This window comes from Calliphora vicina, chromosome 4 (genome assembly GCF_958450345.1).
Source record: "Calliphora vicina chromosome 4, idCalVici1.1, whole genome shotgun sequence".
Lineage (NCBI taxonomy): Eukaryota > Metazoa > Arthropoda > Insecta > Diptera > Calliphoridae > Calliphora > Calliphora vicina.
In genome coordinates, this window is record NC_088783.1 from 74,070,399 (window position 1) to 74,097,953 (window position 27,555).

General features: G+C 33.4%; 1 protein-coding gene across 1 annotated transcript in view; it reads right to left on the reverse strand.

Moving 5' to 3' along the window:
* The window catches only part of dpr14 (defective proboscis extension response 14), a 175,712-nt gene that overhangs the window by 14,493 nt on the left and 133,664 nt on the right, over positions 1-27,555 (reverse strand). Inside the window, exon 5 of the mRNA XM_065509806.1 lies at positions 19,338-19,515. Coding sequence (XP_065365878.1) covers positions 19,338-19,515 — 178 coding nt within the window. The remainder of the gene's footprint in view (positions 1-19,337; positions 19,516-27,555) is intronic.

The window sequence follows — 27,555 nt, forward strand, 5'->3', positions numbered from 1 at the left end:
TAGCTGCTCCCTATAATTGGATTCCATATGTCGAAATTGATTTCAAAATACTTTTCCATAGTAGGTAACAGTATTTGCTCGTATTCTCCAATCTCCACACATATAATTCCATGGAAGCAAGGTCAGCACATGAAGATATTTTTAGCCTATCACACACAGGCAAATCAGAGGTAAAGTATTAGACCGAGGTCACGTCCCTGTGGAAAACCAGCTTGAGTATCGAAATTGTCCGTTACATAATCGCTGTATTTAATTCTAAATATTCGGCTTGATATAATGGGTGATTCATCGTGATATTTGATTTATAATGTAAAATAGAACAGATAAATTTGAAAGTGAACGTAATCGGTTAAAAGAACAATTTATAGCATTTACTGTTTGAAAATTGTATCATGTAAATGTTGGCCATAACAAGCATAGCGAAGAGAAAGTAGTCCAAAGGTATGATATCGCACGATATACATACATAGGTGGCCAATTTACCATAGCTCACCAAAATGATTTCGAATCGTAGCTCCATCTTGTTGAAACCAGAGCTCACCGAGACCATACGCTTGAATTTCAGTTAACATGGTGCGATAAAGGTTACCATTCTGTTTTTTTTCATTTTTGAAGAAATTTGGACCAATGATTCCACCAGCCAATAAACCACACCATACCATTATTTTTAATGGATAATGGTAGCTTTTGGTTGCTCATCAGCACAAATATGACAATTTTGTTTATTAACGTATCGATTGAGCCTGAAATGTGGTTTCACTAGGAGGATTATGGGCACCGTAAGTTCCTCGAATCGCACGAAAAACATTTCTCACAGAACGCTGATTTTCGTAATATATCTGAACAATTTGGAGACGCTGTTGTGGCGTGAGTCTTTCCATGGAATACTTTGTCGAATGCTTGTGTGATATCCAAAAAATAGCTGAGCAGTATTCCTTATTTTCAAATGACTTCCTTATCTCTCCAGTTATACGATAGTCCCATGGTGTTCACTAAAGTTAAATTTCATTCCGTTTGTAATTTCCACAATATAATTTTCCGACCCTATAAAGTATATATATTCTGGATCCTGATATCTCCGGGATCCAAATCATCAACAATTCTGTCAGACATACTTTCGAGAATTTTGCTATTTAAAATCAGCAAAATCCGTCCATAAATAACGGAGATATGAGCAAAAATCCGAGACAACCTCTGAAATTTTCATCAAAAAACACAATGTATTGCATGCTTTGACAAAAAAGCAACAAAACGTATGTTTGGATGTGCATGCTTTGCGTATTTTGTTTTTCTTTTGTGTTTTGTTTCTTTTGGCGTTGTTGTTGTTTTTTTATACAATTAAACGTATGTTTGGATGTGCGCTGGTTTCATTGCCTTGCGTATTTTGGTTTTGTTTTTTCTTTTGGTGTTTTGTTTCGTTTGGCGTTGTTGTTGTTTTTTGTATTCTTGATAAATTTATGATGCTGTACGCTGAAAGTTGGCAATGTACATACATATATACTAATTATAAAAAATAATAATGCATCCACAACAAAGGTGAAGGGTATATAAGATTCGGCATAGCCGAATATAGCACTCTTAGTATGGTACAATTTTTCCCTGAATTATTTTTTCAAATAATTTCGAATGACAGACTAATAGGTCTGTAGGACAGTACTGAAAAGTCCTTTTCCGGCTTAGGACACTTCTTTAAATTCATGTTCAATTTAATCACCCTTTCAATGTGCTCTAGAACAATTCTGGTATAGTCAAAGTTAGTTGTCCGATATGGTGGAGTTTCGTTAAATCATTCATCGGGGGACTTGGTTAAAATAAATCAATTAGATGTATGGCTAAACTCTATGTCTTTTCTTTGACACTTCGTGCTCAACTGCCATCGGATTTTCTCAATGGACTTTGTCCCTCAACCGGTGGTATTGTGTTTCCTGTTGCTCGCAAAGGAAAAGTTTGTATATTTATTATTCGTTAAACTTTCAATGTAACTATTATTTCTGCGATCCTCTTCTAATTGAATTGATTTCTTCAGTTTCCTGTTTACAATGGACAGCCTCTGCTTGGCAGCAGTTGCCTTTTTTCGAGAAAAAGTCGCTAAATATCTGAATTAGAAGTATGCATTTTTTGTTCCAGGTGAACTTGAAACTTAGAATGATGGACTGCCGAAACAATTAATAAAGTGAAGTCGTCCATGAATTTATCGATTTCTTCCTGACACTGTGTAACAGATTTTGAAAACTTTGTCACGTAGTAGGAAATTATAACAGGCGAATGATCGGAAGACAGATCATATGAAATTTCGGTTGATATTGAATTACGATTTATTTTTCTGGTAATGGACAAGTCTATAAGTCAGTAGTCCTAGGAAAATTCCGGAACTTATGCCAGTATGTAGGTTGACCAGGAGATACGACTTCCAAGTCATTTATTCGATCAAATAGCACTTTTCTTTATTTTTTTTTGTTACTAAATTTTCTTTTAAAAGACATTGAAGCAATGTTTTTAATATTAGTAGTCGAGATGATAATAAATTTTACCACAGTATAACAACGAGAAAAAAGAAAATAATTGTAAACGTTTTTAATCGTTTAACTCAATTTTCATAAAAAGTGTACTTAGCACGTTTGTCCACTAAGCTAACGATATAAACTAACATGTTGAGGGATATTTACAATTTTTAACTAAATTAGAATTTATTTAAAGGAAGAAATAAAAATCGATTGTATAGCTAGATGAATGATTAAATAAAATATTTTGTTTTATTTGCTAATAAAATACCTTTTGATTTTTGTTGTATTAAATAAATAATTTATTTGTTAATAAATCCTTTATTAAAAAATTTATAAAACAAAATTAAACAAATATCACATGATAAAAACTCGCGAAATATTATTATTTAAAATTTTGGTAGCTTATCTGTTACTGCACAAAAGCATATTTAATTTAATATGTTGCTTATTATGTTTTTGCTGTTAGGAAAACCTTTTTATATCCTGCTTTTAGCGAAACTTTGTGTAAGCACCAATTACAACAAAACAATTTTAATTTTCGAAATTAGATTTTTTAATTTTATAAAACAAAATTGACCTTTAGAATTTAGATTTTCTTTTAAAGAAAATTCGAAATTTGAATGAAATCTTGGAATTTTTTTTTTGAAGTTTTTTGAAGTTGATTTCGAATTAATGAATATTAATAAATGAAAAATAAATCAATCGAAATTATTTAAAACAGGATTTTGGCTTTCGAACTTTTTCGGATTTTAATGAAATATTCGAAAAGTAAATGGATTAAGGATAAAGATAAAAGGATTTGTGCGAATTTTTCTAAACTAATTTCCAACTTACGAAGTTACAAAAATATTATTAATTCAGAAATTTTAAAATATTATTCTGCTGAAATTTTTAAATTTTAAATTGATAACTTTTTTCAAAATTATATTAAAAATAAATTAAAATCTTTGGGTAAATTTAAACTTTTCCAAACTAATTTCAAATTTCGAAGCCATAGTAAAATTAATTTAAACCGTACTTCTATGTTCACAGTTTTAAAATTTATTTTTAAATCAAAACTAAGGAATACAAAAATATTCGGATATGATGGAATTTTAACTGTAAGAGTTAAAATCTCTCCAGTATATAAAAAAACCACAACATTTTCCACATAAACTTTACTTTGTTCACTAGACAACCTTAAAAAACGAAAGGCGTGACAGCATGTAACATGATAATATCATTTTTGAATAAATTTATGGCAACGTGTGTGTACTCTAAAAAAAGTATGTACGCCTCAACAGTATTAAACCATTTTGAATTAAATTTACTCTTGTGTTTCTTTTTAATGTTCTATACATAAAAATGAACATGTCAGTCATATTGGAGGGGTATAAAAAAATAAAGGCTGGAAAACAAACAGTTCAAGGTTAAAAATAATAATAAAACAAATAAACCAAACCAAACCAAGCTACACAAAACAATATTACAATTTTTTCACTTCTTTTGTTGGCAAAATATTTTTTTTTTTCACTTTTATAAACATGTCATACTATATTTGTATTTATGCGTTTTAGATTACTGATTTTTGGTTTTTTCTCTGCAGATTTTTTTTGGGGGAAAAATTGGATATAAATTTTGTTGTTATCGCATTGTAAGTTATGTAATATTAATGATTTTTAATTTATATTTTAGATGTGGAAAAGAGTATAACAACAAAATAAATACAATATGAAATAAATAAAAGAGTGGGCAGTTAGATTTAGATTAAATGAAACAAAAAATATTTTAATGTCTGCAAAACTTTTATTCGTATTGAATTTTCATAATTCCAGATACATACACAATATATAGACAAAATTCAGTATTCATTTCAGACATTAAGGCTTCTTTCTGAAAGCTCTAGAAATAGAACATTATAGTTTTGTTCGAAACTTCTAGAAGATGGCACTGTTAGTCGGTTTATCATAGGCGCTGTTAGAATTAACATCAACTGTATTACCAGTGTATTCTTGTACATTACCAGTGTGCTTTTAAAGTGTGTAATATAAGTGTGTAAATTAAAAGAGTGTGACGATTTAAATTATTGTGCAAATTTAAATAAATAAAAAGTGATAACAAACTTAAACTACTGATCGCTTTTATTTGCAATTAAAAGAATATGATTTACTTAAAGGAAATAAATCACCATTTTTAAAAGGTAAAAACGTAACAATTGGAGTCAGAAGTGGGATTGCAAAATAAGAAGCTGTCATGAAGTTTGAGGAGCTAAAAGTGGAAAAACTCAAGAATGAATTGAGTAAGTTGGAGCTACCAACAGCGGGTAATAAGACAGATTTGCAGAAGAGTCTCATAGATGCATTCAAGTGGCGTGAAGAAGAAGTGGAAGTCGGTACCCGTGCAAAACCAAGTAACATGGATTAAAGCACAATGGGTGCCCCGATAGACTAGACGATAGTGTGCTGGGCTATCAATCTGAGGGTTGCGGGTTCAATTCCCGACAAAGACACTGGGTGTATCTGCAGTCAAGCAAAAAGCTTCGCAGTTTGTGTTTGTTTTAAAAAAAATGTTTGCTGGTATGATGGAAAAATTTAAAAAAAGTTGAATTTCATGAAAATTCTAGAGAAGTTCAAGAAATTTCTAAAGCGAGAGCGCTGATAAAGTTGATAAAAAAACTGTCTGATTTAGAGAATGAGATAGCCAAAGGTGTCCATAAAAAACTGAATGATCTAGAAATAAAGTTGAATCTTCAATGCCAAATTTTGATGGGAGCACACCATTAAATGTTTTCAAATTCCAGTTTAATACAGTTGCCAAGAGGACAATGAAGAAAAAGCTACAGTTAATTTTGTCCTTGAAGGGAAGGGTGCAGCAGAAGTTCTGGAATGTATACCAATGAGCTGCTGGAATAATGTTGGCTGCTCTGTAACGCAAATATGGTAGCGAATACAAGAAAGAAAGAAATCGAATGCAATTACATGGCAGAGTGCAGAAAGCTAATGAGACGCAGCAGGATGTCGTGATGGATATTGAACGTTTGGTAAACCTAATGATGAATGATGAAAAACACAAGCAACATTGCACCCAAGAGGACAAACAGTATACAAAGGTCGATGAAAAAGAATGCGTCATTAATGTTCGACTGATGTGTGCAAAAAAGAAATGACTGGAAAAAATAATACCTGTTAAAGAAAAACACAGAAGACCTAGTCGCATAGAAGTCTATGTCAAATTACCGTTTTTAAAAGGTAAAAACATAACCACCGTTTTTAAAAAGTAAAAACGTAATAATTATGTTTGTGTTTTTTTTGAAGTTGTAACTTTAATAATACCTTTATTTCACTAAAACGAATTGATAGAGAAAAGCTATAAGAATTTCCATATTCTATGCACTGCAACAAAACAGAATTGCGGATTGCAGTAATGATTGATATGTGGCACAAAGAAATGACTGGCAAAAATAATACCTGCTAAAAAAGAACACAAAAGACCTAGCCGCAATGAAGACTAAGTCAAACCACCATTATTAAAAGGTAAAAACATTACCACCGTTTTTAAAAGGTAAAAACGTAAACCTTTATTTCACTAAAACGAATTGATATAGAATCGTTATAAGAATTTCCATATTCTATGGACTGCAACAAAATAGAATTACTACATGAGAACCCTGCATACATATATATTTTCGTTTACTTTTTTATCACTGCTTTAAATTCAAACATTGAAATCTCGTAATAAATACAAAGAATTACTTTTTTTGTTTTTTTTTCTCGTTCTGTAAAATGATTATAAAGAGTTGGTATAACAATAGATGAAATTTAACCTTATGGTTAAACGAAATGACATTTTGCATACATTTACATATAAATACATACTCACACTCACATGTACATTAGGATAATCCCTATTTTTCACTTTTTGGCTTTTCGATGCTCTCAGGGTATGAAATTTTTTTACAAACCAAATACTAAAATTTTTAGAAAAATGGGTTAACGTTTAGAGGTTGCACATTTTATTTGAAATTTCGAGTTTTGGGTTGAAGTAATAATACAAAAATTAACCCCCTTTTTTATAACACAGGTCTACAAGGATTTTGGTTCCGCCAAAACTAAAACTGATTTTATGTATTCTGCTTCTGGAGCACCTTAGGACACTCCCGTGAGATACTCGAACAGTAATCTGCCATCATATGTTCATACCAGCGATCTTGGTATCTATCTTCCATTACTTTTTACTCTGGATGGGAACGTTCTTCTTGTTCATCACTGTACGATCCTAGATTTTTAGAAAACCTCTCTAAATGACATTGTAGATAGTTTGCTTTATTGCTCCTATTACATCCAAAATTTTTAAAGACAATTAAAAGGTCTATAACTAATTCCTCGTGATTTTCAGCCTTCTGATTTCCTAAGACATTTTCACAAAATTCATTTCGTTCATTGAATGTATGAAATGGTTGTCTATTGTTAAAAGTCTTATTTGTGGGTTATTAAAAATACCAGCTTTTAGTTTTTCTGTACTGGAAACCTGGAAACTTTTTTGAAAGAAAGACAAAACATGGACCAAATATATCTAATGCCCTCACATACTGCTTCAGTCCAAATTAGATATGTAATGGAGGCAAAATTATCTTATCTCTGGACACCAATTTGTTTTACAAACGTTATGTTTTCTTTCAGAGGCTAGTTTTTCTTGATTCAATAGTCATGATTTGCTCTGCTGAATGAAAAATGGAAATTTAGTGTACCCACTTTATTGATCTAACAATAAATTAACATTTTTAAATCAACCCATCAACCCATTGGAGATCCAAGTACTTAAGGTTTTTTAAAACAAGATCTAGGTTTGATACTCCTCTTTTAATTTCGTAGAATGGTCAATATCTAGTAAAATACATTTTAAACTTCGCCTTGAGCTATTCATAAACAATCTCCATTCATCAGTTTTGTAGATTTAGAGACCCATTTTCGTTAAACTTTCTTTGAGTCTAGATCAGGGGTGCCCACAAGTTCCTTATGGAAGAGTAAACACCAATACATTTAAAGAAAAGCTACTTTTTATTCAATATTTGTTGTTGCTAAAACCAATTCATACAAAGAAAAAAGTAAAAACAAGTAAGAAAGTATGGTCGGTCAAGCCCGACCATATAATACCCTACACCAAGTAAATGAGTAAAAATATTTTTCTTTTAAAATATCAATAATTTATATTTTGGAGTGATTTTCGGAAGTGGGCCTTGGGAGCTATGACCAATTATGGACCGATCACCATGAAATTAGGTCGTGTGATTTATGTCTATATTAAAGTTAACTATGTTGAATTTTGTGTGTATACCAACTTTTTTAATTTATGCACGTTAAAGTGATTTTCGGAAGCGGGTCTATATGGGAGCTATGACTAATTATGGACCGATCGTAACAAAATTTGGTGACATGAATTTTGTATATATAAAACTTATTTGGAGCGAAATTTGTGTAGATACATAGATAAATTAAACATTTATGACCGATAAAGTCCAATTTCGAGGGGACATTTGTATGGGGGCTAGGTGAAATAATGGACCGATTTCAGCCAGTTTCAATAGGCTTGGTCCTTGGGCCGAAAAAGTAATATGTACCAAATTTGATCGAAATATCTTCAAAATTGCGACCTGTACTCTGCGCACAAGGTTTACATGGACAGCCAGCCAGCCAGCCAGCCAGCCAACCAGACGGACGGACGGACGGACGGACATCGTTTAATCGACTCAGAAAGTGATTATAAGTCGATCGGTATACTTTAAGGTGGGTGTTAGACCAATATTTTTGGGCGTTACAAACATCTGCACAAACGCATAATACCCTCCCAACTATGGTGGTGTAGGGTATAAAAAGTCACTTTCAACACACACATTTTTAAAATATCATACGATAAACAAAAACAAAATCTACATGGATGATCGCAGTCGTCAATGTTTACCAGCAAAGCATACGAAAGTGTTGTTGCTTTCAACATGCGTGTATTCAGTGAAGAACGACAAAAAAAAATAATAAGACAAAATAGTTTGTGAATTTTGTATTGCTAGTGCTCTAGTGAGTATACAAAACACACAGCCTATAGCTAAGAGCAATTACAAAAACAAAAGAGTACCAAGAGTATAGGGCTTGGGCATGACTGGTCTAGATGTATTCTATCAAGTCACTTAAGGCAAACAAAAAACTTTAAAATCGCTGCCATGTTCATCCGATAAAACGTCAACCACCTCTGTGTCCGAATAATCTAATAGATATTGATTTGTAGGAGATGTTACGTCGTCTGAATGCACTAAGAGCATTTTTCAGCATTTGGTTTTTAGATGATGCAGACAAAATTTATACTTTGGGAGCATCGCAAAGCCTAAAAGTTCAAAATAAGGTCAACCCTAATGTACATTCATGTACAGATTTAATACAATAAGCCACTTACTTACGAAGTTCGTTATTATTTTTTTTTCCATTTTGATTTTGTGGCAAATTTACCCATTAGGAAATATTTGCAATGAGATTAACGAAGCTATTTGTTTTAAGTTTTATTGTTATTCTTAATATTTTTTTTTCGTAACTCCATAAAATGAAAATATTGTAATGTTTTTTAGCCGTAGTAGCAGATTTAATAATGCATGTTGTTAGAAATAACACCAGTAGCACCAGTAGAAGACGGCGGGACCGATTTGACAAAAAAAAAAATTAAATGTTCGTCATAGTCCAACTTAGGTTTTCACGGAATGAAAAATTTACCATGCCCACTTTTTTCGATTTATATAAAATCGGAAAATGGCTGCACCGATATGGCTAATTTTTTTTCAAATGTTCGTAGTAATTCAATTTAAGTTTTTTACTGAAAGAAAAATTGACCACGCCCACTATTTTTCGATGTATCTAAAATCGCAGAACGATTTGGGTAATTTTTTCGCAATAGTTCACAAAATTTTTTTACAGAAAGAAAAATTGTCCACGCATACTAATACTCCCACTTATCAAATATATCACCAAATATGTAACCTAAAGCAGTGACATGGCTGGATTAGTGCGGAGAATTCCAACGGTGAAGTCACTCAATTTAAAATGCGCAACTATGTTAGCAGTAACGAAGCAATTTGGCGCATTTTTTCATTTGCCATTCATGAAAGACATCCAACTGTTGTTCATTTAACAGTACATCTGGCAAATGGTCAAAGAGTGTACTTTACTGAGGAGAATGTATAACAAGGACTTGATCGACCGCCATCAACAATATTGATCAGATTTTTTGAAATGTGCCGGAATAATGAATTTAAACGAACGCTGTTATACTTCGAAATGCCAAGATATACTTGGAATCAATCATCACAGAAATTTCAACGGCGGAAACAAGATCGCATTTACACAGTCCATCCAAGAAAGTTTAAGTGTTTTTATTTGTATTTGCTATTAGTCAACATCGTTCCAAGATTCATTGCTAACACACCTTCAAGCACTGTTTTCGATAATTTTCTCAACATGCTTCTCTTCCAAACCGACTGATTTGTGAAGCAAAAATGCCATGTGTTATGAAATTTTTACATCAGATGCATATTAGACATCAAATCCAAATATGCAACAAAGAGCGAAGAAATTTACAACGAGGCTTTGATATTAATAGAGAACATGTACGTACTGTTGAATCCACAACAAAACAAGTAGGAAAGTATGGTCGGTCAAGCCCGACCATATAATACACTAAACTAAGTAAATGAGCAAAATCATTTTTCTTTTAAAATTTCAATAATTTATTTTCGTGAATGATTTTCGGAAGAGTGCATTATATGGGAGCTGTGACTAATTATGGACCGATCGCCATGAAATTGGGTCATGTTATTTATGTCTATATGAAAGTTAGTTGTGTTACCAATGTGTATACCAATATTTTTAAGAGATTTCGTTATTTGAGCTATGAGTAATTATGGACCGATCATTATAAAATTAGGTCGTGTTATTTATGTCTACATTAAAGGTATTTGTGTTGAATTTTATGTGTATAGCAATATTTTTAAGAGATTTATGCTCTTTTAAGTGACTTTCGGAAGCGGGACATATATGGGAGCTATGACTAATTATAGACCGATCATCATAAAATTTGGTGACACGATTTCCGTATATATATAAAACCTGTACTTTGGGCACAAGGTTTACATGGCCAACCAGCCAGCCAGCCAGACGGAGGGACATCGTTTAATCGACTCAAAAAGTGGTTCTAAGTCGATAGGTATACTTCAAGGTGGGTGTTAGACTAATATTTTTGGTTACAAACATCTGCACAAACGCATTATACTTAGGGTTTTTAATTTCCCAATCTTTTTTGATTACCAGGAATCGGTAAAATTTGTATCTACATTCCCGGGTACCCGGCTATTCCCGAAATATATAATAATACTGTAAACTATGAATATTATAGCAAAATTTCATATAAAAATTTAGTGTTATAATCATTATATATAGAGCTTCGTAGTAATTAATTCAATTTTAGCTTAATTCACTAAAATCTTAATCCGTAATTAAAAAAATGTCAGCCTTTCATTTCATAAATCCATTCCCAATATCTAATTCTTTAGTTTCCTTCAAAAACTTCATTTAAATTGAATTAGTTTTGAAGTTAATTAATAAAAGAATTTATTCAAACTTTGAATGATTAAATTTTTGTTGAATCAAATCTACTACAAATTGAGTTAAAATGTTTTTTCTTCATTCAGTTATATTTAGCTTTTAATCATTTTCAAAATGAATTGAAAAAAAAAATGTTAAGCCTTTTAGTAAAAGGAATGAATTCAGTACATTTAACTGAATAGTTAAGAGATATAATTTATGTTGATCTCGAAAATTTCAAATTATTGGATTCAAAGTTGAAATTTTATAATACAACATCTGTAAAACACACTCATTATAAAGCTGTCATTGTTATCAAGGACTATTGCTGTGTTTCCTTTCAAGGCCAAAATCAAAATCAAATTCCCGGGAAAGTTGTACCGGGAATTCCCGGGATAAAAACCATAATTATACCCTCCCCACTATGGTGGTGTCGGGTATAAATATGCGTACGACTCTCTTATGAAAGTTGTGAAGGATGGAACTGGAGGGCGCTACGAATAAAGTCCCCAAACCACAAATGAATTAAAACCCCAAAATTGGGGGGGCTTAATTTATTATAAATTAAAACCCAAAAGATCTAAATGAAGTAAATCCCCAACCAAAGGAACTAAACCCCCAACCAAAATGAAAAAGAAACCGTCTTCGCATACTAAAAACTTTTTGCATTGACGGCATTCGGCCGGTCGCAAAGGTTTTCTCCTCTGGGGTGTATCAAAAACCGGCTTCCCCCAGAATGCGCAATGCAAAAAAACTTTTCTGAGCGAAGCCAGTTTTTGATACACCCCAGAGGAGAAAACCTTTGCGCCCGGCCGAAGGCCGGCAATGCAAAAAACTTCTCTGAGCGAAGCCAATTTTTGATACACCCCAGAGTAATTTCGTTATGAATTAAATCCCCAATTTTAGAAATGAAATAAATCCCCAAAAAATTAACTAAGTCCCTAAATTTCGTTGTTGTTTTTTTCTATATAAAATGTTGGGGCCTTAATTCATTTGCGGTTTGGGGACTTAGTTCGTAGCGCTGAACTGGAGGGTTTGTTTTATTGGACGCTACCGGTGGAACTTATTTAAAAAAATAATAGTTTGGAATAAATGTGTTCCTAATATTTGCAATCCTATTAAAATTTATTTACAAATTTTAGTTTTAGAAATTCAATAAATTTGCAATATGTAATAAAATCTTTATTTATTAACAAAACTCAATAACATTTTCATAGTTTTTTTTTGTTATTCTAAATAACAAAGTTTAAAAAAACTTGTCAAAAGGTCAAAGGGAATCCCGCAATTCCTTAAAATTGGAGCGAAACTCACAAAAAAAAATATGTTCTTAAAGAATAATTTCGCCCAAAAAGCAGTAAAAATCTACTATTTTCTTAATTTTTAAATTGAAAGTCGTTTATTTTTGGATCCATAATGGATATTTCTCTGAAATCTCTTGTATATTATTGGTAATTTAGTTGTCTAACTAACAAAAAAATTCGTCCATTGGGTCAAAAATATTTAAATTTAAATTTTCAAATTCCTATAACTGGGAAATTTTAAGAGATAAATAGAAAATTCAAGCTTTCCAAAAATATAAAAATCTTTGAAATCGGATGGGAAATAAAAAAAATGCCCGGTATTTAAAAATGTGACATGTTGAAGGTACCCTACTTTGAGCCCCCATAGCGCTGCTCCTGAAGTATTTGTTGAACCCATTTTATTAACTTAAACTCGAATACTCATTAGTAGGGGGCGGATTTATATGCAAATGCATGTTTTTTCTCGAACGTCCAAATACAATGTAGACCAATTATCTATCTGAATCGCACATTTGCTGCAAAATGGCATCGATTTGTTAGTGCATATTTTTGCATATTTTATTGATAATGCCTATTTTGTTATATTTTACTTCAAAATGCATATTTATATGCATATTATGCCAATTTTTAATAAAAATATAATTTTTTGTCATTAATGGGCAATACATTATTTCGACATTTTTTTTGTCGAATTTATTATAGAAATAGCAGTAGATAACATTTACTAACTAACTTCTTTCGACATCGAGAAACTGGCATTAAGTTCTTCATTTCTTTAACAGTAATTGAAAATTATCATTTCAAAACACTTTTCTTCAAAAAAGTTTAGTTTTTTTAAGTATCAAAAAATCATTAAATGTATCGAAAAACATTCATATTTGTTTTAATTGAAAATTCGATTTATAAGAGATTTCGTTATCGAAAGATTCACATACACAGTTACCGCTCCTGACAGTAATTTCTACGAGACTGTCGTAAACTAGTGATTTTGGATAACTTAGAGACACTATAGATTACATAGAGACACTTAAGTGATAATTGTCTTTATGCTAGATTCCATGGGATGTATAAAGTAACCAATTGACTTCTCTCTGCATTACAAATAGCACGTCAAATGACCCAAAATATATAAATTGGAGTCAGCCAAGTGATCAGATATTATTTCCCTCTATAAGGGATACATTTACTAATTGCTTAATTGCTTGGTTATTACGAGATAAATATTAAGGTTGGATGCTACTTTACAGCACGATCAAAATAGAGAAGCTCTAAAGATTATGGATTTAAACAAGTATTCATACCAAGATATTACAATTAATATATCGTCCATCGTTTTTTCAGAAGAAAAATTATTTTAAAAATAGTTTTAGAACTTTATTTGTTTAATTCCTGGTATAATTTAAAGAGTTCTAACTGCTGGCAACAGTGTTGTGTATTTTTGGACATTTCGAATTCCATACTTAATTATTTTATGTTTCTGCACAAAAATATAAGTGCATATTTTTTAAATTTTGAGGTCATATTTTGATTTTTTTGAAGCATATTTTAGGCGCATATTTTCCAATAATAAATGCATGAAAATCCGCCCCCTACTCATTAGTTAGTGTCCACGTGAAATTATATCACGATCGGAACAGCCGTTTAGAAATGCCAGATTTATTTCCAAAACAAATTTGATTCTTCCCCACTGTGCGGTGGCGGATTCGATTCCCTTCACAGATAAATTGTGATAGAATGTAATTTGTAATTGTAGTGTTTATTGTACTTTTCGTATTTACTTTTACATTCAAGTGTTTCCATATAGTATAAATCTATGAGTATAGACACAGTGGTCTAACAGGCTCAATAGAGTTTTATTTATGAAAAGAAAAAAATCATCTTGCTTTTTCTTAATTCCGCAACAAATTACAGCTGTTATTACTTATTTTCATTAATAGTTATGTATGCAACCGCTACATTGATTATCAATAGAATTCATTGTGTCTCGAGGTTTGTGATTTATTTAGTCAGAGTATTTATGCATCGTAATGTTATGCGGAATATGCAGGTATGATTTGTATACAAGTGTAAATCAAACTGAGTACAATTTATATAATCTACAACAATGCAGATAAATAACGTAAATATTAAGCTGTATTTACAATTCCCATAATTTTGTTATTTATCTTAAGGATATTGGTATTCATGTATAATTCTACAAATTACAGCATCAAACTATCAATCAATTTAATATAGATAAAACTATTATTGGTATCAAGAAAATAGAATTCATTTAAACAGTAAGTATTGAAACAAACCTGAAAACCTCTTGAACTGTTTGGAAATTTATGAATAAATTGAATACAAATAGTTATATATTATGGTTGCCCAACAAAGTTCTCTTATTTATTTCCTAATTATCGAAAAATGGTAGTTTTATTACATAAATTAAAATATCTGAAAGAATTTAGCCTGAGAAATGTACTCAATTAAAAATATGTTTAAAAACATTTAAATAGATGTAAAGTATTCACATGTTTATTTTTCTAATTTAACTTGTATACAAATTTTTGTTATTTATAAAATATAATAGTGTAGATATTCACAAACATCCTTTTTGGATTATTAAAGTAATTGATTTCAATAAAACTTGTCTGTGACCTTTTTCTGTTAGAACATCCTGCACACATATGCCAACATATATCCATAAATACATGTATAAACAAATTCCAAACTATTGTTATACTATTTACATACGTAACTAATTTGTATTATCCCTACAGGGACACCTATCATCCCATTTAGATTAATAAAGAAACGAACGAACGAACAACAACAAAAAAGTAAAATAAAACTAACTTTGCAATTCAAAAGTTTTATGAGAAAAATCCATAAGAAAAGTTTGGAATTCTTTAACAGGATTTAAAACTAAAAGTTGGGCGTATGTGACAATGTGGGTTTGTTGGCACTGTAGGTGTTTACCTGAGCAAAAGGTATAAAGTGAATAATTAAATTATAACATTGAAAGGGTTACGCATACCTAAATACAATATAGAGCTACCATTGACACCTAAAAAAGGGATATCTATAAAAGTATAACTATACAGATATGTATGTACACAAATAAAACCCACAAAAACATACAAGTACGAGGAAAATCTGTAAAATACTTTTAAAACAAAAGAAAGTATGAGGCTAAAATTCGGCTCCGTCATAAATACAGGCAACGATTTTTGGGCATTGTAACCAAATTTCATAGTTCTACTCGGAAGTGGACCTAATATGGAGGCTATGATCAAATATAGAACAATATGCCCAAATTTCAGTTATATGATTTTAGCATACATATAACTGATTCATGTAAAATGTTGGTTAGATATCGATATTTATTTTTAAAAAGTGGTATGGTAGCTATAACCAGTTATAAGGATTATTAATATCCTATTTCAACTTGATAAATTAAATTGAATATAAACAAATTTTAACCGCATCTTCGAAAAAAAATATATTTTTAAAATAGTTATTATTGTTTATTTTATCATAATATTTTACTAATTTATAGAGTAAAAATATAATAGAATCATTAAAGCTATAATATCAGTTATAAGTACTATAACTTATAATCCAGCTGGTCTGAAATTTTGTTTAAGTGGCTCAAAGTTTTAATTTTTTGATCGAAGGGAAATGAAAAAAAAATGTTGTCTGAGAGAATTCTTATTGTCATAGTTATATTGTGGAATTTTATGGGGATATTTTTTGTGGAAGATCTTAACCCTCTATCGAATCTCTTTAGGGGTCAACTTGACACTTTTTTCGACTAAAATATTCTACGAATATTTTTGCCGGAAAATTTCAGTGGGGGTCGCCAAAGAAAGCTTTTACGCTTAATTAGCAAGATTACACCTCAGGTCTCACATTTTCAAAAAAATCGCAAAATTCCATTTATTCGAATGAGCTGAAATTTAATTTTAGGTTTATTTATTTGTTTTAATTCGTTACCTTTTTTGGTTTTTTTAGATATGTCGTGCGTATGGAGTTTCGAATTTTTTTTTTAAAATATCAGCTATTTTTTCTATAAAATTCTGAATAAAATCAAAATAACTTGCTAACAGTTATCTCGTCCCTGTAAAAAGTAACTCGCATCCAAAATTGGAACATGTAAAATTGATCGTATTTTTACGTTTTTTCCAAAACATATTTTGCATGGAATATATAAAAAACGTTAAAATTTTTAAATAGGGAGCAAGGTTTGTAGAGCTCCTGATCAATAAATATAAACTTTTTGTAAAAGTAGTTGGTATTGGTGAAAACCTTAGGACTTGAGAATTAACAGTTTAATTAAATGAAATAATTTTATGAATTTTAGAAACTAAAAAATGGATTTTCCATGAACAAAAATATAAAATTTGAATTAATAAACAATTTTAACGGTTAAATATATTATAACAAATTTTGGAAATAATGTAGATCCAAATAGTTATCTTTAAATCAATAGAATTATAATTTTGGCATTTTTTATTTTCAAATACCAAAATTCTTAAAACTGAGAAAATGTGTTCCAAAAACTGTGTTTTTTTAGAAAAGTGCCTACTATAACAGTATTTAACGTGTGATAGTAAAATATAAATCACACTACCTAATTTCATGGTGATCGGTCCATAATTGGTCATAGACCCCATATAAGGACCACTTCCGAAAATCACTCAAAAATATAAATTATTGAAATTTTAAAAGAAAAATGTTTTTGCCCTTTTACTTAGTGTAGGGTATTATATAGTCGGGCTTGACCGACCATACTTTCTTACTTGTTTTGAAATGGAAAAGGTTTACTATGAAAAAGTCATTGATTTGAGGAACCCTTTGGAACCGTAATATGTGTGGTAAATTTCATTAAAATCGAAGATGGCAAATCCGAAAATAGCTATTTTCTGTCCATTTTGATATGGATTCTCCCACAAGCAGCTTTTAAATAAGAATTGGGTTTGATTGTTGACAAGCGAAAGCCGATGGAAACACCACTTAAGATCACTTTCTGAGTCGATTAAACGATGTCCGTCTGGCAGGACTTTATTGGTCATAACTGTTTAATTTATGTATTTCGCTCCTAATATGTTTTATATATACGGAAGTCATGTCACGAAATGTTATGATGATCGGTACATAACACAGTGCAACAGCGAAAAAAACACACGATCATAACTATATAGGTTCGACTCTACTACCAAAGGGTAGTAAAACCCTATACTCAGTTTGTCTATTTTGGTGACCGATTTTTTTATGGGCCCCCAAAGTTTCTGAAAATCAGTTGGGCCTCTAAAAAAGGTGTCATCAGTTTTTGGTTAACAGCTAATTCAGACTTTGTGATACGGCTTAACTTTATATGGCAATAATATACCTAAGAGTCCGCCAAATAAATTTTATTAAAATTTGTTTCCAAAAAATAGCTTTTTCATGCACTTTTGTTGAAAAAATATAGGAAGAAAAATTTTTTTTTTTACTTTTTTTAGAATAACTTCCAGGGACTCCTAATTTTTCAATAACAATATTTTGTTCTATCTATTATATGCTTGTGAAATCTGGCTAGACCATCACATGGAACCTGTACCGAAAGCAACTGATTCGTTTGAGCCAGCATTTGTCGAAAAACGCTCAGAATATGCGGCCAGACATGATATCGTAATATTTTACTGATATTTTCTAGTAATAAAAAATATAAAACTAACGAAATCAGGTAAACCAGATATATGTTTTATAAAAAATACAGAACAGTCGACAACCGAATATAACACCCTTACTTATGAAATATGGTTTTAGACGATACGATTTTATATACGAAAGTAAAACATAAAATGAAAAAATTTTATATTTTACTTTATTCGAATAATTTGATTAATTTCAAATATGTAATCGAGTTATTCGAATCAGTTAAAATCTCCTATTCGAATTAGACAAAAGTAAAATATAATAATTTGGATACTAATAAACTAAATGTATGTAAGAGATGCTGACATATTCTTGAAAGGAATTTTCATATTTCTCTCGTATATACAATTTAATCCAAACGTGTCATGATAGTTAAAGTTTTTAGTGTGTGGGTGTAGATTCATTTTGTTCATTTGTAAATACTATTTCTATTTCTAATACAAACTCGTATTTTACTTTTCGCATCAATGTGTGAATGTGTTCAAATGCGGTTGCATGTATGTATGCATGTGTATCTACACAGAGAAAACAGATTCGTGATAGCAACCGAATTTGTTGTCAATCGAATGATTCGGTTGCACACATAGCATTTTTCAGTTCTTACAACAGAATGTCAGTTGATAAAGAAGAATTTCAGTTGAGGCAACCAAACTTTAGTTACCCATTCCAAAATATTATAGGCACAACTGTAAAATTCGGTCACTAAGATAGAATCATTCGATTAGCAACAAATTCGGTTGCTATCACGAATCTGTTTTCTCTGTGTATCTATCTATGTACTATATGTGTGTATTAGAGTGTTGACAATTTTTCGGGGGATTAAGCCATTTTCAATTTTAAACTTAATTTGCCATTTTGACAGGTTTGTTACATACCAACATACGCAATGTGTATGTTGATGTTGTAGTTTCTCTATCACCCACATCTTGACTAGATTACTCTTTGCCAGGCGCGGATCCAGGTCAACCAGTTGAGGGGGGTGGGTGTTAAATATCAAAATTTGTTCTAAATTTTTCTTTTTCCCCCCCGGTTTTGGCGGGGAGAAATTTCTATTTCACCCCCTCTGGATCCGCGCCTGCTCTTTACTATATATGTATGTATTGCGAAATGTGAATGTAAAAAGGTGCCTGAGTATAAAGTATTTGTGTATGCGTTCAGTTCACTTTATATATATCCAGTAATTGTAGCCGCAGTGAAGTGCGGGTTCGGTAATGTAATTGTGATTGTGAGAGCGTGAGTATATTTGTACTTACCTAATGCCACCGCGACTGGTGTCATAGTTTAGTAAGCGCGTATTGTGTCGCCAAGTTATATACGATGACGGCTGAGGAATTTTTGATATGACACATTGTAGTTCAATGGTACTGCCAGCCTTATAATATTTCTCCGGTGTAGTTGAACCACGTTCATCAAGTATTTCCACATGAGGAACTGTAAATACAAGTAACACAGACACATAAAAGAAATTAGTTTAAACATGGTGAAGTTGAATGGTATCTGTGTGTGTGTGGATTTGTGAGTAATGAGCACACTTGTATGCCAGTGTAAATGTGCGGTTCTGAGCCGTAAATGAAATACAAACAAACCATTTAAACATCACGTCAAATAATTGTTAACGGTGCAAAATTTACATGTTTATATGATGGAATGTAAGTACGTACATGAAGGCTGTTGATTTACTTGCGGATGAATGTATGTATCTATGTAAATATGTGAGTGCGAATGCATATGTGTAATATACTTGTGAAATGTATATGTACTTCCTTTTTTGGAGTATGGTATCCTGAGGTGTATTTGAATATGTCATCGGATTTTATTTCTTTAAATTGTATTGTATGATATGGGCTGCGGAAATGTTTTTTTTTTGTTGGGAGTTTATTTACAGAGTTTTTGTATTAAGAGGTGTTATTGAACAAAGATGTCCTTTTCATGAAGTTGTACTATTAGAGATATTAAAGGTCAAAACTTAAAAGATTACTGAAATAGTGACTAATAATACTACTGCACAAATATCATTGTTTGAAAGGGCTGCTGAATAAAAATCTGGAAAAATGTTTAAAATTGTAAGGTAAGTTTGCGAGATATTTAATTAAATTATTGTCTTATGGAACATCGAATTGGATAACAAACAACTTTTTTATTTTAACAATAAATAAAAAAAATAAACAATAAAAAGTTTTCAAAGGAAATACACATCACTATAATATCATCCGTTTTAACCGATCTATACTTTGTTTCCTAAAAACTCCAGAAATATGAACTGTTAGACCAACAGCTCGTCATCATGATAACTAAACAATTTTTGAAAAAATAGCGACTCACAGGTAAGATTAGAACAAGCGGACTGTATACCAAACAAGTCATACACTGATCAATAGAGAAATAGGAATAATGCATGTTTTTTGCTGTACATCCTATGGTATCGCTTATAAGATATTTATTCACTTTTGAAAATTTTAAGAATTTTGTCATTGAATTGTTTGTGCATATTTTGCCCGTAAAAGCATATTTTTGCATTTATTAATTTTTACAGCACATTTTAACTTTTTAGAGCATATTTTGGCAATTTGTATCTTTTTTGCATTTGTCTAATTTTATATTTATTTAACATTTATTTTTTCATCAAGAAATTTTTTTAATGGAAATTTTGTCTCACAAATTTTTTTTTCAGTGAAACAATTTTTAATTTTTATGTTATGGTTTATTGTTACTTATTATACCCTTCACCATGAGTGGCAAGTTTGTCATTCCGTTTGTAATTTCAACATTTTTCATTTTTTAAAAAATTTAAAATAAAAATTGGATAAAAAAATTAAAAAAACGATATCTAAAAAAAATTTAAAAAATTTGTTAATTAAAAAAAAAAAATTAAATTTTGTTTAACTAAAAATATTTAAAATTTGTATTTTAAAGTATAATTTGGGGGGAATGGGGTCTTTCTCAGGGGTGCCCTTGGGCGGAAAGCTTTCTGTCTGCTATCCACTTGGGGATAACAAGAAGCGATTCCTCTGATGAAATTCTCAAGCAGCTCACTACTCCCGGTCTCAAACCAAGTATTCCCTGGTAATGTCGTACAGACATTACCAGGGAAGGCGCATAGCTGAGTAACCTGATCGGCTCGCTAACACCGACGCGTCTCAGGTAAATAGGTGACAGATGGAACGCACATAGTCACTGAAACTCAGCCGTGTATCATAGTCGGGATGGCGACTATAAACTGGCAGCCCCAGTACCATCATAGGATACAGTGGACCAATCACCCGCTTATCTGAAATATAAATGATTAATGAATCTAATACAAGAGAAATAGAAAACATATCCCCTACATTGATGACAACCTTTGGCACATGAAAACGGATACGAATTGGACAATGGAACGTTAGAACGCTAAGTGAAACATCAAGACTAGCTCAATTAGAGGCTGAAATGGTGAAATTTAATGTTGCCATTCTGGGTATTAGTGAGATGCGATTGTGTGGAAATGGGCAAATAGTATCTACAAATGGAAATATGGTATTGTACAGCGGGAAGGAGAACAGATGCGAAAGTGGAGTTGCATTTGTAATAATTTAAAATCAACCTTACATTCATGGAATCCAATATCGGATCGAATGATAACAACCCGATTCTTCAGTAAGGTTGGGAAATATATCACTATTGTTCAATATTACGCACCAACGGAAGACGCTGACGATTCAGTCAAGGACGAATTTTATGATCAATTAACTACTACGGTACACAATATTCCAAACCGCGACATACTTATCCTTACGGGTGACTTTAATGCTAAGATTGGAAACGACAACCATGGCATATCCCAAATCATGGGAATACATGGCATGGGAACTAGGAAGAAAAATGGTGAGCGGTTCATAGAATTCTGTCAGACCTTCCAATTAGTTATTGGTGGTTCAATCTTCCCCCACAAGAATATACATAAAAACGGTAATACTCGAAATCAAATAGATCACACTTGCATTCGCCGTAAATGGAGAGGATCATTAATAGACGTGCGCACTAAAAGAGGTGCTGATATAGACAGTGACCACGAGCTAGTGGTGGCGACAGTAAAAATTAAACTAAAGATAATGTTCAAAAGGGATACACAACGGATACGTAAACGTTTTGATGTTGAGAAACTACGGTACAGAGAGAAAAATAATGAAATTGGAGAAGTTCTAAGATAATGTATACCGGAAAACAACACAACATGGGAAGAAACGTGCAACTCACTCAGCGCCATTACAGAAGAGAAAATAGGTTACAAACAGAGAACAGAAAGAAAGAAATAGCTGTCAGACAACACCTGGATACTAATTCAGGAAAGGAACAACTTGAAACAACGGAATATTGATAACCCAAACTTCAACCCACAATATACCACCGCTGCGAAAGCCGTAAAGAAATCAGCCCGAAACGACAAAAGGAAATATATTGAAACTATGGCCAGTGAAGCGGAAGCAGCTGCTGGCGCTGAAAATATGAGGGAGTTATACCAGATAATAGGTCGCCTCTCAAACCAAAGTATGAACCGAAATCATGCAGTGAAGGATGCGAATGGTCAACTGCTTACGAACGTAGAAGAACAAAGATGGCGGCAACATTTCGAGGAAATCAGCAACATTGTCGATGATAACACACAAAGCTCGACACATACTGATGTGTCTTCAACTACCAACGACACAATATCTACCCTGCAGGAAGTGTCAATAGTGAAACTATACTGATTTACTATTTACACAGTCACCAGTACTAGTGACTTATTTTACCCCAGACAATGCTATTTACTATAGACATTTAACATGTGCGTGTCATTGGAAGTCTACTACTGACGATATTACTATCGACTAGGTACTGATTCACTAGTACATTTTAGTAATTCTAATCTACACTTTTGGTACTTTTCTGAAGTAGATGTAAATAATAAAACTGCATATTTTGTTAACATTTGACGTTGTATTAAATAAATTAAAAAACGAAATGGTATGAATTCATAACAGATGTAAGAGTCGTCTTCTTTGACGCTTCGTTGACAATGTCGCTAAAAAGTCACAAAAATTGTCGACAAAACTGGTCTCTTGGAGACACTTGTCCCCTGGTTTCCTTCAGGGTATAGATCCCCCTAGCATTGAGGAAATAACATCCGCTGTACGAAAACGGAAAAGAAACAAAGCACCGGGTGAAGATGGTATACCCCCAGAATTACTCCAAGCTAACCCAGGAATAGCAGCAGAAATCATCCATCCGTACATATGCGATGCATGGTTAAACGAACAGCTACCTAATACCTGGACAAAAAGCGAAATAGTAAAGCTACCAAAGAAAAATGATGTGACAGAGTGTGATAATTGGAGAGGTATTACTCTGCTCAACACTGTTTACAAAGTTATTGCTACCATAATAAATAACAGATTACACAGCATCGAAAAATCACTACGTGATGAGCAAGCAGGCTTCCGTCCACACCGCAACTGTGTAGATCAAGCCAATACGCTCCGTGTAATAACAGAGCAATCGGTCGAATGGCGAACACTGCTTTATTTAGTATTTATAGACTTCAGAAAAGCATTTGACTCAATAAAACGTAGTGCAATATGGGATGCATTAGAGGCAAAAGGTGTACCAACAAAATTGATAAATTTGATCAAAGCTATGTACAACAATAGCACACTCCAAGTTCGACACAATGGCATGATCAGTGAATCTTTCATGACTAATGCTGGAGTTAAACAAGGTTGCCCTCTATCTCCATTATTGTTTGCCGTTGTTTTGGACGAGGTTATGTTACAAGTATGCAGTAAAAGAAGGGGAATTATCTGGGATCTCCAAAACCATCTAGAAGACTTGGATTTCGCTGACGATATTTGCCTCATATCGCACAAGTTCAACGATATGCAGAGCAAAGTAAATGATTTGGTTGTGTTGGCAAATAGAGTTGGGCTGGAATTAAATATTGCCAAAACACATGCAATGCGTATAAATAACACTACTGACAACCACTTTGTAGTACAAGACCAACGCATAAAATATGTTAAATCCTTCTGTTATCTAGGATGCATGATGTCGATTGTCAGCGAAACATGGCTTATGACGAATACTATAGCTAGAAGACTGCAAGTTTTCATAAACAAATGTTTGCGCATACTATGCCGCATCTTTTGGCCTAACGTTATCACCAACATTGAACTCTGGCAACTAACAAACGAAGAGCCCATAATTCGCCAAATAGCAAGACGAAAGTGGAAATGGATAGGCTACACATTGTGAAGACCAATTGGCAGCATCACAAGGACTGCATTAGAATGGAATCCCCAAGGTAGCCGACGCTCAGGCCGTCCTAAGAATACCTGGCGCAGAACAGTCCTAAGAGAACTTAATATCCAGAACAAATCGTTTGACGAAATAAAAGTTATATGTAATGACAGAATAAGTTGGAATTTTCTTGTAAAAGCCTTATGTTCCCAAGTGAAATGAATAAAGGAAAAAAAAAGTATAATTTGGTGAAGGGTATAAAAGATTCGGCACTTCCGAATATAGGTCTCTTACTGTTTTTTTATTGTATCTTGGAAAAAAATAATCATTTAAACATTACCTGACATTACAAATATTGGATATAAATTTGCACATAAACTTTGTTTTGCTTTAGATAATGTACTGGTTAAGCTCTTTCAGCACTTCAATTAAAGTTAAATAAATATTTGAAGATTTGGAATATATTTCAAAGTAATAAATCCCTGACTTAATTTCTTAAAAATAAACAACATAGCTCTATACCAGCTTATTTTGTAATATACTTCATGAGGGCTCACAAAGTAAACCCATTAAAGCGAATGTAGGAAATCGCAAAGTCTGTGTTTTGTTTTCATTACTGTACAACGTAGAACATAGAGCGTAAACTAGAAAAAAACTCAAACAAAAATATTACTCAAAATATTCACACATACGGGTGATGTTTTTGTTTACACATAGTTTTTATACCCTTCACCTTCGTGAGAAGGGTATATATAAGTTTGTCATTCCGTTTGTAATTTCTACATTTTTCATTTCAGACCCTATAAAGTATATATATTCTGGATCCTTATAGATAGCGGAGTCGATTAAGCCATGTCTGTCTGTCTGTCTGTCTGTCTGTCTGTCTGTCTGTCTGTCTGTCTGTCTGTCTGTCTGTCTGTCTGTCTGTCTGTCTGTCTGTCTGTCTGTCTGTCTGTCTGTCTGTCTGTCTGTCTGTCTGTCTGTCTGTCTGTCTGTCTGTCTGTCTGTCTGTCTGTCTGTCTGTCTGTCTGTCTGTCTGTCTGTCTGTCTGTCTGTCTGTCTGTCTGTCTGTCTGTCTGTCTGTCTGTCTGTCTGTCTGTCTGTCTGTCTGTCTGTCTGTCTGTCTGTCTGTCTGTCTGTCTGTCTGTCTGTCTGTCTGTCTGTCTGTCTGTCTGTCTGTCTGTCTGTCTGTCTGTCTGTCTGTCTGTCTGTCTGTCTGTCTGTCTGTCTGTCTGTCTGTCTGTCTGTCTGTCTGTCTGTCTGTCTGTCTGTCTGTCTGTCTGTCTGTCTGTCTGTCTGTCTGTCTGTCTGTCTGTCTGTCTGTCTGTCTGTCTGTCTGTCTGTCTGTCTGTCTGTCTGTCTGTCTGTCTGTCTGTCTGTCTGTCTGTCTGTCTGTCTGTCTGTCTGTCTGTCTGTCTGTCTGTCTGTCTGTCTGTCTGTCTGTCTGTCTGTCTGTCTGTCTGTCTGTCTGTCTGTCTGTCTGTCTGTCTGTCTGTCTGTCTGTCTGTCTGTCTGTCTGTCTGTCTGTCTGTCTGTCTGTCTGTCTGTCTGTCTGTCTGTCTGTCTGTCTGTCTGTCTGTCTGTCTGTCTGTCTGTCTGTCTGTCTGTCTGTCTGTCTGTCTGTCTGTCTGTCTGTCTGTCTGTCTGTCTGTCTGTCTGTCTGTCTGTCTGTCTGTCTGTCTGTCTGTCTGTCTGTCTGTCTGTCTGTCTGTCTGTCTGTCTGTCTGTCTGTCTGTCTGTCTGTCTGTCTGTCTGTCTGTCTGTCTGTCTGTCTGTCTGTCTGTCTGTCTGTCTGTCTGTCTGTCTGTCTGTCTGTCTGTCTGTCTGTCTGTCTGTCTGTCTGTCTGTCTGTCTGTCTGTCTGTCTGTCTGTCTGTCTGTCTGTCTGTCTGTCTGTCTGTCTGTCTGTCTGTCTGTCTGTCTGTCTGTCTGTCTGTCTGTCTGTCTGTCTGTCTGTCTGTCTGTCTGTCTGTCTGTCTGTCTGTCTGTCTGTCTGTCTGTCTGTCTGTCTGTCTGTCTGTCTGTCTGTCTGTCTGTCTGTCTGTCTGTCTGTCTGTCTGTCTGTCTGTCTGTCTGTCTGTCTGTCTGTCTGTCTGTCTGTCTGTCTGTCTGTCTGTCTGTCTGTCTGTCTGTCTGTCTGTCTGTCTGTCTGTCTGTCTGTCTGTCTGTCTGTCTGTCTGTCTGTCTGTCTGTCTGTCTGTCTGTCTGTCTGTCTGTCTGTCTGTCTGTCTGTCTGTCTGTCTGTCTGTCTGTCTGTCTGTCTGTCTGTCTGTCTGTCTGTCTGTCTGTCTGTCTGTCTGTCTGTCTGTCTGTCTGTCTGTCTGTCTGTCTGTCTGTCTGTCTGTCTGTCTGTCTGTCTGTCTGTCTGTCTGTCTGTCTGTCTGTCTGTCTGTCTGTCTGTCTGTCTGTCTGTCTGTCTGTCTGTCTGTCTGTCTGTCTGTCTGTCTGTCTGTCTGTCTGTCTGTCTGTCTGTCTGTCTGTCTGTCTGTCTGTCTGTCTGTCTGTCTGTCTGTCTGTCTGTCTGTCTGTCTGTCTGTCTGTCTGTCTGTCTGTCTGTCTGTCTGTCTGTCTGTCTGTCTGTCTGTCTGTCTGTCTGTCTGTCTGTCTGTCTGTCTGTCTGTCTGTCTGTCTGTCTGTCTGTCTGTCTGTCTGTCTGTCTGTCTGTCTGTCTGTCTGTCTGTCTGTCTGTCTGTCTGTCTGTCTGTCTGTCTGTCTGTCTGTCTGTCTGTCTGTCTGTCTGTCTGTATGTCTGTCTGTCTGTCTGTCTGTTGAAATCAGTTTTCTGAAGACCCCAGATATCTTCGGGATCCAAATCTTCAATAATTCTGTCAGACATGCTTTGGAGAATTTTGCTATTTAAAATCAGCAAAATCGGTCCACAAATGGCTGAGATATGAGGAAAAAACCAAGACAACCTCGATTTTTGACCTATTTTTATACCCTTCAGCTTCGTGAGAAGGGTATATATAAGTTTGTCATTCCGTTTGTAATTTCTACATTTTTCATTTCCGACCCTATAAAGTATATATATTCTGGATCCTTATAGATAGCGGAGTCGATTAAGCCATGTCCGTCTGTCTGTCTGTCTGTCTGTCTGTCTGTCTGTCTGTCCGTCTGTCTGTCTGTCTGTCTGTTGAAATCAATTTTCTGAAGGCCCCAGATATCTCCGGGATCCAAATCTTCAACAATTCTGTCAGACATACTTTCGAGAATTTTGCTA